We start from the raw sequence: 11,540 nt of genomic DNA, 5'->3' as shown, positions 1-11,540 counted from the left end.
CAAGGAGCCAGTCCAACTGTAGTTTCTGGGCTCAGCTCCTCCCACTCTCAGTACACACCAACCGTTCCCGGCGCCCTCCCTTTCCCCACGGAACACCCTCCCCCGGGAGTCTCCTCCTTTTTAATCCTCACCCGAGGATATTTTTCTATTTTTAGAGAGAGAGGGAGAGACGGCGAGAGAAACACGGATGTGAGAGAGACACGTCGATTGGTTGCCTCCTGCATGCACCCTGACCAGGGCCAGGAGCCTGCAACCAAGGTACATGCCCTTGACCGGAATCAAACCCGGGACCCCTCAGTCCCCAGGTCGACGCTCTATCCACTGAGGCCAAACTGGCAATGGCTGGAGGCTCTTTCTTAACAGCTCTGTGCTTCTGAATCTTATCTGTTCACGACGTCTTTGCCTGCCTCGACACTGCTTCTGCCCCTTCCTTGGTCATTGTCACTGTGCCCTGGCTCATGGTGGTACCAGTGCCGGGGGCAGATCCCAGCACCACCCCCTTCTGACTGGGTGCTTCTCCGTTTGCTCATGTGGAAAACAAGGATAACAGTTCTCAGTCACGTGGCTGCTGTGAGGATTACATGGACTCATAGCTGTAAAGCACATTAGGTAACACTCAGAAAGCTCCCTTTTCGTTCACCTCCTCCACCAGACTACGCGCTCATAAAAATGAATGACAGCAGCGATAAGCCAGCTTCTTCTGTAAAGAGCCAGAAGGTAGACACATTCAGCTTTGGGAGCCAGATGGTTTCTGTCACAGCTACTCAGCTCCGCTGCTGAGCAGCCAGGCAAAGACAATACATTCATAAATGGATGGGCATGGCTGTGATCCCAGACAACTTCATTGATGGACACTGCAATTGAATTTCATTTAATTTTTACATGTTAGAAAATTCTCTTCTTTTGATGTTTCCAACCATTAAAAAAATGTAAAAACCCTTCTTAGCTCATAGGCTGTGCAAAAACAGGTGGCAGGCTGGGTCTGACCCCCGGGACACAGTTTGCCGGCCACTGCACAAGACCCGCTTCTCTTCCTGCCTCTCCAGGCCCTCCCTGGTTTCAGATCTTGGATGCCACCCAGACTCAAATCCCAGCCAACCACGGGCTCACAGTTCATGTGAGTTAAATTAATCCGACACCCGGAGCTTGTGATTTCTTGGTCTGCCAATCAATCCATTGATCCACGTGGAATGCAATGCCACGTCCCCCAACCAAGATTGCTCTCAGGAACTCCAGAGTCCGCACAAAGATGGGCCGAATGTGTTCAGAATAAGAATTGCCTACCCAGTTCACCCTCCTTTTGAGGGTAGGGGCAGGACAGTGGGCAGGGCAGAGGGCAGAAGGTCGGCAGGGAGCTGGCAGAAGACAGCCCTGGAGGAAATGGTGAATGAGGTCAGTCGTCGAATCCTGTGATTGTCCACTCGGTTCTCTCTGGCTGCTTATCTACCTCTGCTTTCTGGCTTTTGTGAAAGGCTGTACTTGGAGGCACCAGGGTTAAGGAGAGGGCGACGGTTTTGGCAGAGAATTCAGAATTTCACAGGTCTCTTGCAGGAGTAAATAGTCATGTCCTCTTACGTTGAGTGACAGTGTTCCCAAGTCTTGCTGATCCCTCCAAGCTCTTGGAGGAGGCGGGCTGGTGACTCCCCAGTTCACATAATTGAGAGCCTGGCAGCAGGGCCTCTAGGCCTTACGTAGCACATCTCCCACGGCCACCTGCCACCCTTCTCTGGACCCCTCCAAGAGCGGAGGGTGCCTCTTACACGCTGTGGACCGGTTCTCACTGGGGGAGGAAGAGACCGAGGGGGGCAGAATAATTAATGTCTGGATCTGCATCTCTTGATAAACTGATGTGAAAGGAAATGCCAAATATTTACCTAAGAGACTAATCCATCCTAACAAAACAAGTTTCTGTTGAGGACAAGGCAGTGTGGAGGGAGGCGCCTCTGAATACAGCTGCTTTATATCCTGTGGATGGGCACCTCAGGAAATGGCTTACTTCTGCTTCAGGGAGAGCCCACTGCCTCCCTAACTGCTGCTCTGGCTGCGGCCAGTCCTCACCAGGCTGACATCTAAGCCCCTGGCGGCACTGAGAAGGAAACTGCATGATTATTGACATCCCCTTTCCTCCTTCAAGGGCATTTCTTTTCTGAGTCAAAATCTGAGCCCTGGGCCTGCTGGAAGCTTCGGGGTCCATGTTAAAGGCCACAAATTCCATGAGTGTGTGTGTGTGAGGGGGGGGCTAGGTTAACTTTTTTTAAAGCTTTTCTTTGGATGATGACAAACGATTTGCTTATTCATGTAGTTTCCTCTGCCTACAAAGTACTTGTTTTTTGTTTATCTGAAGAATTCTTCTTCAAAGCTCCGCTCAGATGGCCCCTCAATTGCACAGCTTTCCTTGCCCCCCAGAAGGGAGACAACTTTCATTTATTACATCACTACACGGTGTCACACCCGTGCCAGGGGCCCTCTGTACATCAGCAACCCTGTGGGGTAGATACTGCTTTACCTTTACTGAGGCTCACAGAGGCCCATGCCACATAGCTGTGAAGTGGCAGAACCAAGACATGAATCCTGACCTGTCTGACCATGGGGCCCAGGGCTCCATCACTGTCTTCCTCTAGGCCAGCTCCCTGTTCCACACACATTCCTACTTTTTCACAATCTTTATGGGTCTCCCCATAGGAGACCAGGTTTCCTTGCAAATGGGGTTCATGCAAAGGTAATTCATCTCTGTATTCCCAATACCTAGAATAGTGTTTGACACTGAGAAGCCACTAATTCATTCAACAGGTATTCTGGATGCATACTGTGCGCCGAGAGAGACTTAATTCCTACAAGAGCTTAAACAGAATAGTACAGGACGTGGGACATACACCTACACAAATATCTGCACCACAAGAGAGAAAATGACATGAGAGGTGAAGGGAAATAAAAGCTCTGATGATTTGGAGAAGGAGGAGATGCCGGCCAGGTCTGAGAAGATGGTGGCATCAGAGAAGGACCCTGAAGCATGCTTAGGACTTGGACATAGAGGGCTGGGTGTGGGGGAAGCAAGGTGGCTCAGAGAAGGGAAAATATGGGCAAACTTGCCCTTGAAGTCCAAATACCAGCTGATGATCCAAGTGACAAGTCCCTTCAGGTCACTGAGGAAGAAAAGGGCCATTTCAGAGTGTGTAGGAGCTGCTGGGACAAGTCAGCCAGCAATCAGATTGTGAAGAAGAGCTGGTCAGGGCAGACCATGAGGCTCAGCTGGGCGACTGACCCAGTGTCGGGTCCAGTTTGGATAAATAAAGACAATTACCTAAGAGGAATTCCGCAGCCAGCTCTTAAAATAACAAATATCATTCTAATAAGAACCATCACCATTTATTGATCGGCTGCCTCCTGCACACCCCACTCTGGGGATTGAGCCCCAACCCAGACCTGTGTCCTGACCGGGAATCGAACTGTGACCTCCTGGTATTTAAGATTTGTTTTAAATGTTTACACAAGTAAAAACATTCATTTTACAAATGTTCATATCTGCCCTGGCCGAGTAACTCAGTTGGTTAGAGTGTTGTCCTGATACACACGGTTTCGGGCTCGATCCCCATTCAGGGCATGTACAAGTACCAACCAATGAATGCATAAATAAGCGAACCGACAAATTGATGTTTCCCTTTCCCTTCCTCTGTCTCTAAAATCAATAATAAAAAAAGTTTAAATGTTCATCTCAAGCTTCCCTTCAAAGCTCTTGCTCTGCCCCCTCCCAGGGAAGCTGGACCTGGCCGTGGCTGTGAGGGTTTGAGTGGAGAGTGGGAGAACGTGGTCTGTCCTCCACCACGTCCCCACCCTTTCCTCTCTGCGGTTGGTCTGGGACAGGGCTGGGGGGTGCAGTTCCTCCTACCTGACAGCCCTGGAGAAGCGGCTGTTTCTGTTGATTGGCTGCTACTCTTCGGGACTAACTGGCTGTGTCTTCCTCTGTGTGGCAGCTGAAAACTGGCTCTCTTGTGCAATCTTTCTGAATTTTACCTTCCTTATCTGTAAAATGGAAAGACAGCAAATTTCCTTATGTGGGTGACGTGAAAACAGAGTAAGGTAATGTATATGCGGGAACACTGTCAACTGTACAGCACTATGTACACATTAGTAGCTATTATTATATTCTTTTGAGGAGCCTATTATTTGAAATATCTACTTTTTGAAATATATATATTTTTTTATTGGTTTCAGAGAGGAAGACATAGAAACATCAATGATGAGAGAGAAGTATCAATCGGCTGCCTCCTGTACGTCCCCCACTAGGGAGTGAGCCCGCAACCTGGGCATGTGCCCTGACCGGGAATTGGACCGGGACCTCTTGGCTCACAGGTCGATACTCAACCACTGAGCCATGCTGGCCGGGCCTGACATATTATATATTTATTTGTTTATGGTTTGCTTTCCTCCATTAGAATGTAGGACTTTGCCCACTGCCAGCCACATCCCCAACGCCCACTACAGAAATGAATTCCTTCCGAATATTTCTTTATAATGACCGTGGCATAGTTACACCTGCCCAAGTCCAATGGCAACTTTCATACCCTGGGGTTCTGGAGTGGGCTCCTTTCCTTGTGTACTGGGGAAAGTCACATGCTTATCTCTATGTCCTGAAGGAGAACACAAGCCTATTCTCCATGTTCAACTTTAAGTGGAAATACACTGCGCTTGGGGGATGGGGTTGAGAGAAGGGGAGGGGATCTGCCCTTAGTATCTTACCATCTTTAACTCCCTTTAAAAAGATGCCTGCAAAAAAAAAAAAAAAAGATGCCTGCAGCTGACTAGAGTCTGGTAAGATCCATCAAGCCCCAGCCAGCCCATTTTCTGGAAAGTTGTGCTGTGGAAAAGCCAAATACATATAAACAACTGGAAATGGATCTGGGGGGGAGGGGGCGGCAGGTATAGGGAACTTACTGCCAATCAACAGAGAAACAGAGGGAGGAGGCCCTACCAGAACATCCGCCCAGGGATCCACAGAGTTGTTACTGGTCTTCAGAGTTGGGAGGTGGGATCGTGTACACCACATAGGACCATGAACCCTGAGGACACTCCCATCCACCTTCACCATCCTCCTTGCCTCACCTTTCACAGAGGCCAAAATAAAACTGTATCTCCCCCTCTGTGTGCATGGGGACCAGGTTTGAGCCCAGGCTGCTTTGTCTTAAGGGAGACAATGCCCATCTCTGTGATCAATATAGGGTGTGATCCCCACATAATGACTAGCTCATTATGGGCCCATGTAGTCATGATATAGTCTTTCAGTGCTGCAGGCACCAGCCCTGCCCTCCTGACCTGAGTTGGCAGTGGGCCACCTTATACCCTGCCCCTTACACGGAAAGCTGCACTTCCCAGAACTGTTCTCCACAAGCTGTTCTCTTCCCCCTCGGGCCTGCCTGAACCGGCTAGGGTATTCCACAACAGTGTTCTAATTTCCCTTGGCAGAACTTGGCTCTGGCTCCAATCATATGTCCCCAGATGCACCTACCAGTACATGCAACTGCCCAGGAGGGACCAGCAGGGGGAGCCAGAAATTTTCAGATTGTTTAGCTACCAGTGATGGCGAACCTTTTGAGCTCGGCGTGTCAGCATTTTGAAAAACCCTAACGTAACTCTGGTGCCGTGTCACATATAGCAATTTTTTGATATTTGCAACCATAGTAAAACAAAGACTTATATTTTTGATATTTATTTTATATATTTTAATGCCATTTAACAAAGAAAAATCAACCAAAAAAATGAGTTCGCGTGTCCCCTCTGACACACGTGTCATAGGTTCGCCATCACTGAGCTAGACAAAAGGGTCAAGGATAAAAGCTCCTACTTCTCAAAAGGCTCAGGTAATTTTCTCCTCATTTAAGATACATTGCCCTCGCCGGTTTGGCTCAGGGGATAGCGTCTGCCTACAAACTGAAGGGTCTCGGGTTTGATTCCGGTCAAGGGCGTGGACCCAGGTTGCAGGCTCAATCCCTCAGGAATCCAGAAAAGGGAAGTGAAAGCTCTAGAAAGTAAAAATACTAAAGTGACAACACTTTGACCTTTTTAAGGTTCTTTGAGCCAACAATGCTCACAAAATTGAGAAGACACCAAATATTATCAAGCCTATTTCCAGATAATTTGGGTTTGCTTACCCAGCATAACAAGAGAAAAAGTAGAGGCTTAGTTAGGCGCTAGCTTCTGATCCTAGATGGTGGCAATAAAATAATATTAATAACTAGAGGCTCGATGCATGAAATTCATGCAAGAGTAGGCCTTCCATCCCCCGGCTGCCGGCACTGGCTTCCCTCTGGCACCCAGGACCTGGGCTTCCCTCACAGGCCCAGCTTCATCTGGAAGGTCGTCTGAAAGGACATCTGGTCTAATTAGCATATTGTGCTTTTATTATTATAGATAATAGCAGAAGTTCTTAACATGTTCTTAACATGTGTGAGGTACTCTTCCAAGTGCTTTAGATATATGAACAATTCCATGTTTACTGGAGCAGGTTTCCCTACTATGCCCAAAAGATTAGACACTCAGAGCAGAAGCATGTTACCGACTGATGGCAGAGCCACTGTAGGAATGGGAGGCTTTCTCATCCGCCTGATGACTCTTGAAGGTGATAAAAGGTTAGGCCACTCAGTGTGGGAGAGGACAAGATCCTAGAAAGTAGAAATATTCCACTGTTGCCTGGGCGGCGGCAGCCTGGCCGCAACAAGGCAGGGATTTCTTACTTTTAACGTCAGAATACTAAGGATGCTGCTGCCAATACTGCACAAAACTCAAGAACACTTTGCAGTGATGGCGGACTTCCAACTGAGCCATCAAAGTAAATGTAGAGGAAATCTCCAGGTAGAAAATAGCATCATCGGGAACTCAGAGAGCACACTTAAGTATTTGAAGCTGGTACTTAATCTTCTATTATTGAACCGCGGGTCTGCCCATGCTGGGGTCAATCTGAGTCCATTTATGATACCACCCGTAACACTGCTCACTTCTGTTGTCTGGTCTTCACAGAGGGCGAGAAGGGCAGTGATCAGAACTTAGGGCTGGGCATCATAGTGATGTTGATTTCTCTTGCCCTTACATTTCCTTTCAGCCACAATTACTCTATGATCTTGTTTTGAATTCTTTTTTTCTTCTCTCTCCATTTGACTATGAGACAGGAGTATATTATAAAATTCATTAGTACCTCCTGACATATAGATTCTTTAAAGGATCTCTCTCTCTCTGTTAATCCTCACCTGAGGATATTTTTCCATTGCTTTTTTTTTTTTTTAGAGAGAATGGAAGAAGAGGGGGGAGAGACACAGAGAGAGAAACATCAATGTGAGAGAGACACACCGCTTGGTTGCCTCCGCATGCATCCCAACCAGGGCCAGGGATCGAGCCTGCAACCAAGATACATGCCCTTGAATGGAATCGAACCCGGGACTCTTCAGTCTGCGGATTGATGCTCTATCCCCTGAGCCAAACCAACTGGGGCTTAAGTATATCTCTTAAGAGGAAATGGGATGAGACAAGCCATGGGAAAAGATGGGTGAAGAAAGTTTTGAAGAGAGTAATCCACACAACAGAGCAGAATGGGAGCGATGGCCAGTAGGAAACTGGGATAATGGTAAAAGGAAAAGCAGTCCCTGACACAGAGGTAGTCAGGTCCAGAAAGGCTGAGTAACTGTTGGCTGCCTGACAGCACAAACTGTAACAGTAGAACAAAATACCATGATTTTAAAGATGGGCTAGACTCTAGAGGCATTTTCCCAGCTACCTTGTTTTCCCCCCACCAGGATATATTTAATAGATAAATGTCTGATTTACATATTGCTTACATAAATACACATGTTAACTACACTGTGTATGATCAAAGTAATTCACAACAAACAACACAACCAGGGCTTGGCATACCTAAGATACACAGATGAGCGGGTTTTTTTTACATTTTGGAGACAGAGCAAAGCTTAGGGCAAAAGCATTGCATTCCCTGAAGTTAACCCACAGAGCCCCTCATGCCATATGACTGCCTAGACCGGGCCTAGCATCCTGTCCCCTTTTCCCGACAGCTCGGGACTCCTGGGCTTCATCTCTGAACTCCCCCGATTACTGCAAATGCTCCTGTTAAGCTACGAAGTCTGGATCTGAGGTTATTTCCCACCCCACCCGCATCAGGCTTCGCGGAGTTCACATACTCATTTCGGAGTTCACACACTCATTATATTCATGAATGCTAAGGCTAGACCGAAAGCTCTCTTAAGCCTTCTTGCCAGCCTGCCTTTATTCTAGGACCTCCTTAACTCCACTGCACTCACTCGAGTCTTACTTTGATTTTCTATCCAGTTGGTCCACCTTTAGTCCCATATCGAACTGTTTCTTGGGCGTTTCTACACGCATGTCTTGCCTTATGCCAAAACCAGTGAGGCCAAATCCATTGCTCGTCCCCTAGTCAGCTCCACTTCTTAACAAGCCCCCAAAGAACATGGTATCTATGAAAGAGAAAAATAAAAGGGTGAAAGGACAGTTGAACTACTGAGGAAGAAATCACCAAGAAATTGTTTAAAAAAATAATAATATGAAGTGATATTAAAAAATAGCAAATAAAGTTTCAAAACATATTATAGAGAACTGAAATGCATAAATATGTCACAATATATGTTTATATACTATATATGAGTCCCCTAGAACCATAGGAAATGCAAAAAATTCAGTTAATAACTCATTCTCAAATTGCCCCCCTTAAAAATCAAATTGCCCCCCCCCCATGGGGCATGTGCCTCACATTGGGAACCACTGTCCTAACTCCAAAAGGCCTAACTCATAAGGATGTGGAGAGGTATAATGATGGATATAAATCACTGCAAATGGATTTCCCATAGGGTGGGGGAAGGGGGGAGAGAAAACATTTAACTTCCTTTATATGAATTCAGAACTAGAAGGACAGACTACTAAGTACAGCTGCACAAATGCCTCAATATTTGCATAACATGGAGATATTATGCAGCTCCATCTTTGCCATTAAGGACAAAGGCAAGACCCTAGCTGGTTTGGCTCAGTGGATAGAGTGTTGGTCTGCGGATTGAAGGGTCCTGAGTTCGATTCTGGTCTTGGGCACATGCCCAGGTTGAGGGCATGATCCCCAGTAAGGGGTGTGGAAGAGGCAGTCAATCAATGATTTCCTCTCATCATTGATGTTTCTCTCTCTCACTCTCTCCCTTCCTCTCTGAAATACACACACACACATACACACACACACACACACACTAGAGGCCTGGTGCATGAAATTTGTGCAAAGGTAGGGTCCCTAGGCCTGGCCGGCAATCACGGCTGATTAGGGCCTTCTTTCATTCCATGCCACCCCCTGGTGGTCAGCACACATCATAGCGAGCGGTCGAACTCCCGGTCGGTCAAACTCCCAAGTGGACAATTTGCATATTTGCCTTTTATTATATAGGATTTTGAAAAAAAGAACAAAGGCAGGTAACCACTTTCCCTTCCCTTGTCTGTGGCTCATGAGTGGATGGAACTGGGGATTCATCTCCCCTACTCCCTCAGTCTTCTTTATAGAGGCTTTGCATGGATGGTGTGGCCAGAGCACAGCCCTCCTTCCTCAGCCCCTTCCTTTAGTTTCAACTAAAAAGACCCCTTCTGAAAAAAATAAAAAAAATAAATAAATAAAAAAGACCCCTTCTGTATTCCTACTATATATGACACCCCAAAATCCAAATATAAGCAAAGGAATATGACTGATCTGAACCTGACAAAGATATACTGTTTTTTTTTTAAAAGAAGTTACTCTTCATAAACATGTATAACCCACAAAGGCCCTTTTTCTTTTATAAGGCGTATAGCTCAGTGGATTGACCATTGTCCCATGGACCAAGAAGTCCTGGGTTCAATTCCCAGTCAGGGCACATGCCTGGGGTTGTGGGCTTGATCCCCAGTAGGGGGGGCGTGTAGGAGGCAGCCGATCAATGATTCTCTCTCACCATTGACGTTTCTATCTCTCCCTTCCTCTCTGAAATCAATTATACAAACATATATGTATATGATGTATATGTATATGTATATGAAGGGATATAAAGAGTTACTTCTACCTGGATACTGTTATTTGTGCCCTCTGTGTGGTTTTGAGTCCCTCTTGGTTGAAGCTAGCATGTCCTCCCTAAGTTGTTTTCCCTGGGTGGGGCTATACTTCCAGACCTCCCCCCACCCCCACCCCTATAACGCCTCCTGACAGAATTGCTCTTGCTGTACCCTCACAGAGGGAAGCAGGGGAGGTGAGGAGCCCTGCGGATGCAGCCGATGCAGGTCTCAGACGGATTCCCTGCGGAGGACAGGCTGAATTTCGCTGCCTCTCTTTCCTTGGCGGGGCTCCTTCCTCTTTTGGCTCAGGGTTAGTGATCTTGCATGGCATAGGGCGCCAGGGGGCGCCTTTCAGCGAAAATAAAAGCACCTCCCTGCAGCAAGCGAGCTGGGAAGCTCCCAGTTCTAAAGAGAGGCTGTTTACCAGAAGAGCATAACAAGGGCAGGTCTGGCTGCAAGGCTGGGACCGCGAGGCTTCCACTGCCACCAAGGGGACCCCAACTGGTCAATCACCTGCAAGATGAAGGCGGTGAGGATGCTGTTGGCCTGGCTGCAAACACTGCTCCTCAGTAACCTGCTCCTCGCAGAAGCCTATGCATCTGGAGGTAAGATGACAATCTTTCCTTCCTGCAGCAACTCAGTGAAGCAGTGAGGGGCAAGCCCCCCGTTTCCCAGGCCTCACAGATGACAGGAAAGGAAGCTTTTAGCCGGTTTCTGTTGTCCCACGAAAACTACCCCCCCCCCCCTTTTCCTGGCCAGGGGGCTTGCAGCTCCATCTTTGCCATTAAGAACAAAGGCAAGTGGCTACTTTCTCTTTCCTTTTTCTTGCCTGTGGCTCATGAGTGAATGGAACTGGGGGTGGGGTGGGGTGGGGGTGGGGGGTTCCTCTCCCCCTACTCCCCGAGGCCTCGCAGGGATGGTGTGGCCAGAGCATAAGCCCTCCTTCCCCAGCCTCTTCCTGGGGCTCTCCTGCTGTGGGCAGTGGGAGCTCGAAGTTACCTCCAGGCAGCGTACGAGGCTCCCCTGGTGCCCGCCGGGGCCCAGGCTTTTGCAGCCTTCTCCCAGGAGGGAGTGTCCCTAGGGCAGGATGGCCAGAGACGCGGAGAAGGCACCACCAGAGTTTATGTAACGTGGAACGACCACACGGGGGAGTTTCAGGCCCGGCTGCCCACTGCACCGACACCCCCAGCCAGGCCTTCTCCTCCTCGGGGGCCACAGGGTCCAGAACAGCGACCCTCGCACGTGTGTAGTGCTTTCCGGCTTTTTAAAAAAAGAAGAAGAAGAAGAAAAACAAAACAGCGAGAGCTTCGTGCAGCCCCGACGCGGTTTTCCACGCGCCCAGGGTCTCGCAGCCCAGGGCACCCCAGCTCCCCGGCTCCAGTGTCTGAGGGGGCTCCTCTTCCTAACAGGCTGCTTGTCGGACAGCGGCCACCTGTACCGGGCGGACCAGTCCTCCCCGGCGCCGGGCC

At 48.3% G+C, this 11,540-nt stretch overlaps 1 protein-coding gene and 1 long non-coding RNA gene across 3 annotated transcripts in view; one reads left to right on the top strand and one right to left on the bottom strand.

Annotated features, from left to right (window-relative positions):
• Window positions 1–281: 281 nt before the first annotated feature.
• Window positions 282–10,670, bottom strand: LOC107182841. 2 transcript variants are annotated; one of them, XR_001513596.1, is made up of 5 exons: window positions 10,585–10,670; window positions 8,312–8,474; window positions 3,887–4,020; window positions 1,875–3,143; window positions 282–1,780 (listed from the first exon to the last, which is right to left on the bottom strand). It is a non-coding gene; the product is annotated as an uncharacterized LOC107182841 (long non-coding RNA). The 2 variants fall into 2 exon arrangements; XR_001513597.1 differs by lacking the exons at window positions 282–1,780; window positions 1,875–3,143; window positions 3,887–4,020 and adding an exon at window positions 6,378–7,149.
• PIK3IP1 (phosphoinositide-3-kinase interacting protein 1) overlaps window positions 10,440–11,540 on the top strand; it is a 7,076-nt gene continuing 5,975 nt past the window's right edge. The window contains exon 1 of the mRNA XM_015562906.1: window positions 10,440–10,676. Coding sequence (XP_015418392.1) covers window positions 10,592–10,676 — 85 coding nt within the window. The 5' untranslated portion in view covers window positions 10,440–10,591. The remainder of the gene's footprint in view (window positions 10,677–11,540) is intronic.

This window comes from Myotis davidii, unplaced genomic scaffold (assembly GCF_000327345.1).
Source record: "Myotis davidii unplaced genomic scaffold, ASM32734v1 scaffold478, whole genome shotgun sequence".
In the NCBI taxonomy this organism is placed as follows: domain Eukaryota; kingdom Metazoa; phylum Chordata; class Mammalia; order Chiroptera; family Vespertilionidae; genus Myotis; species Myotis davidii.
Note: the sequence above shows the minus strand (reverse complement) of the source record. Positions and strands in the feature narration are given on the sequence as shown.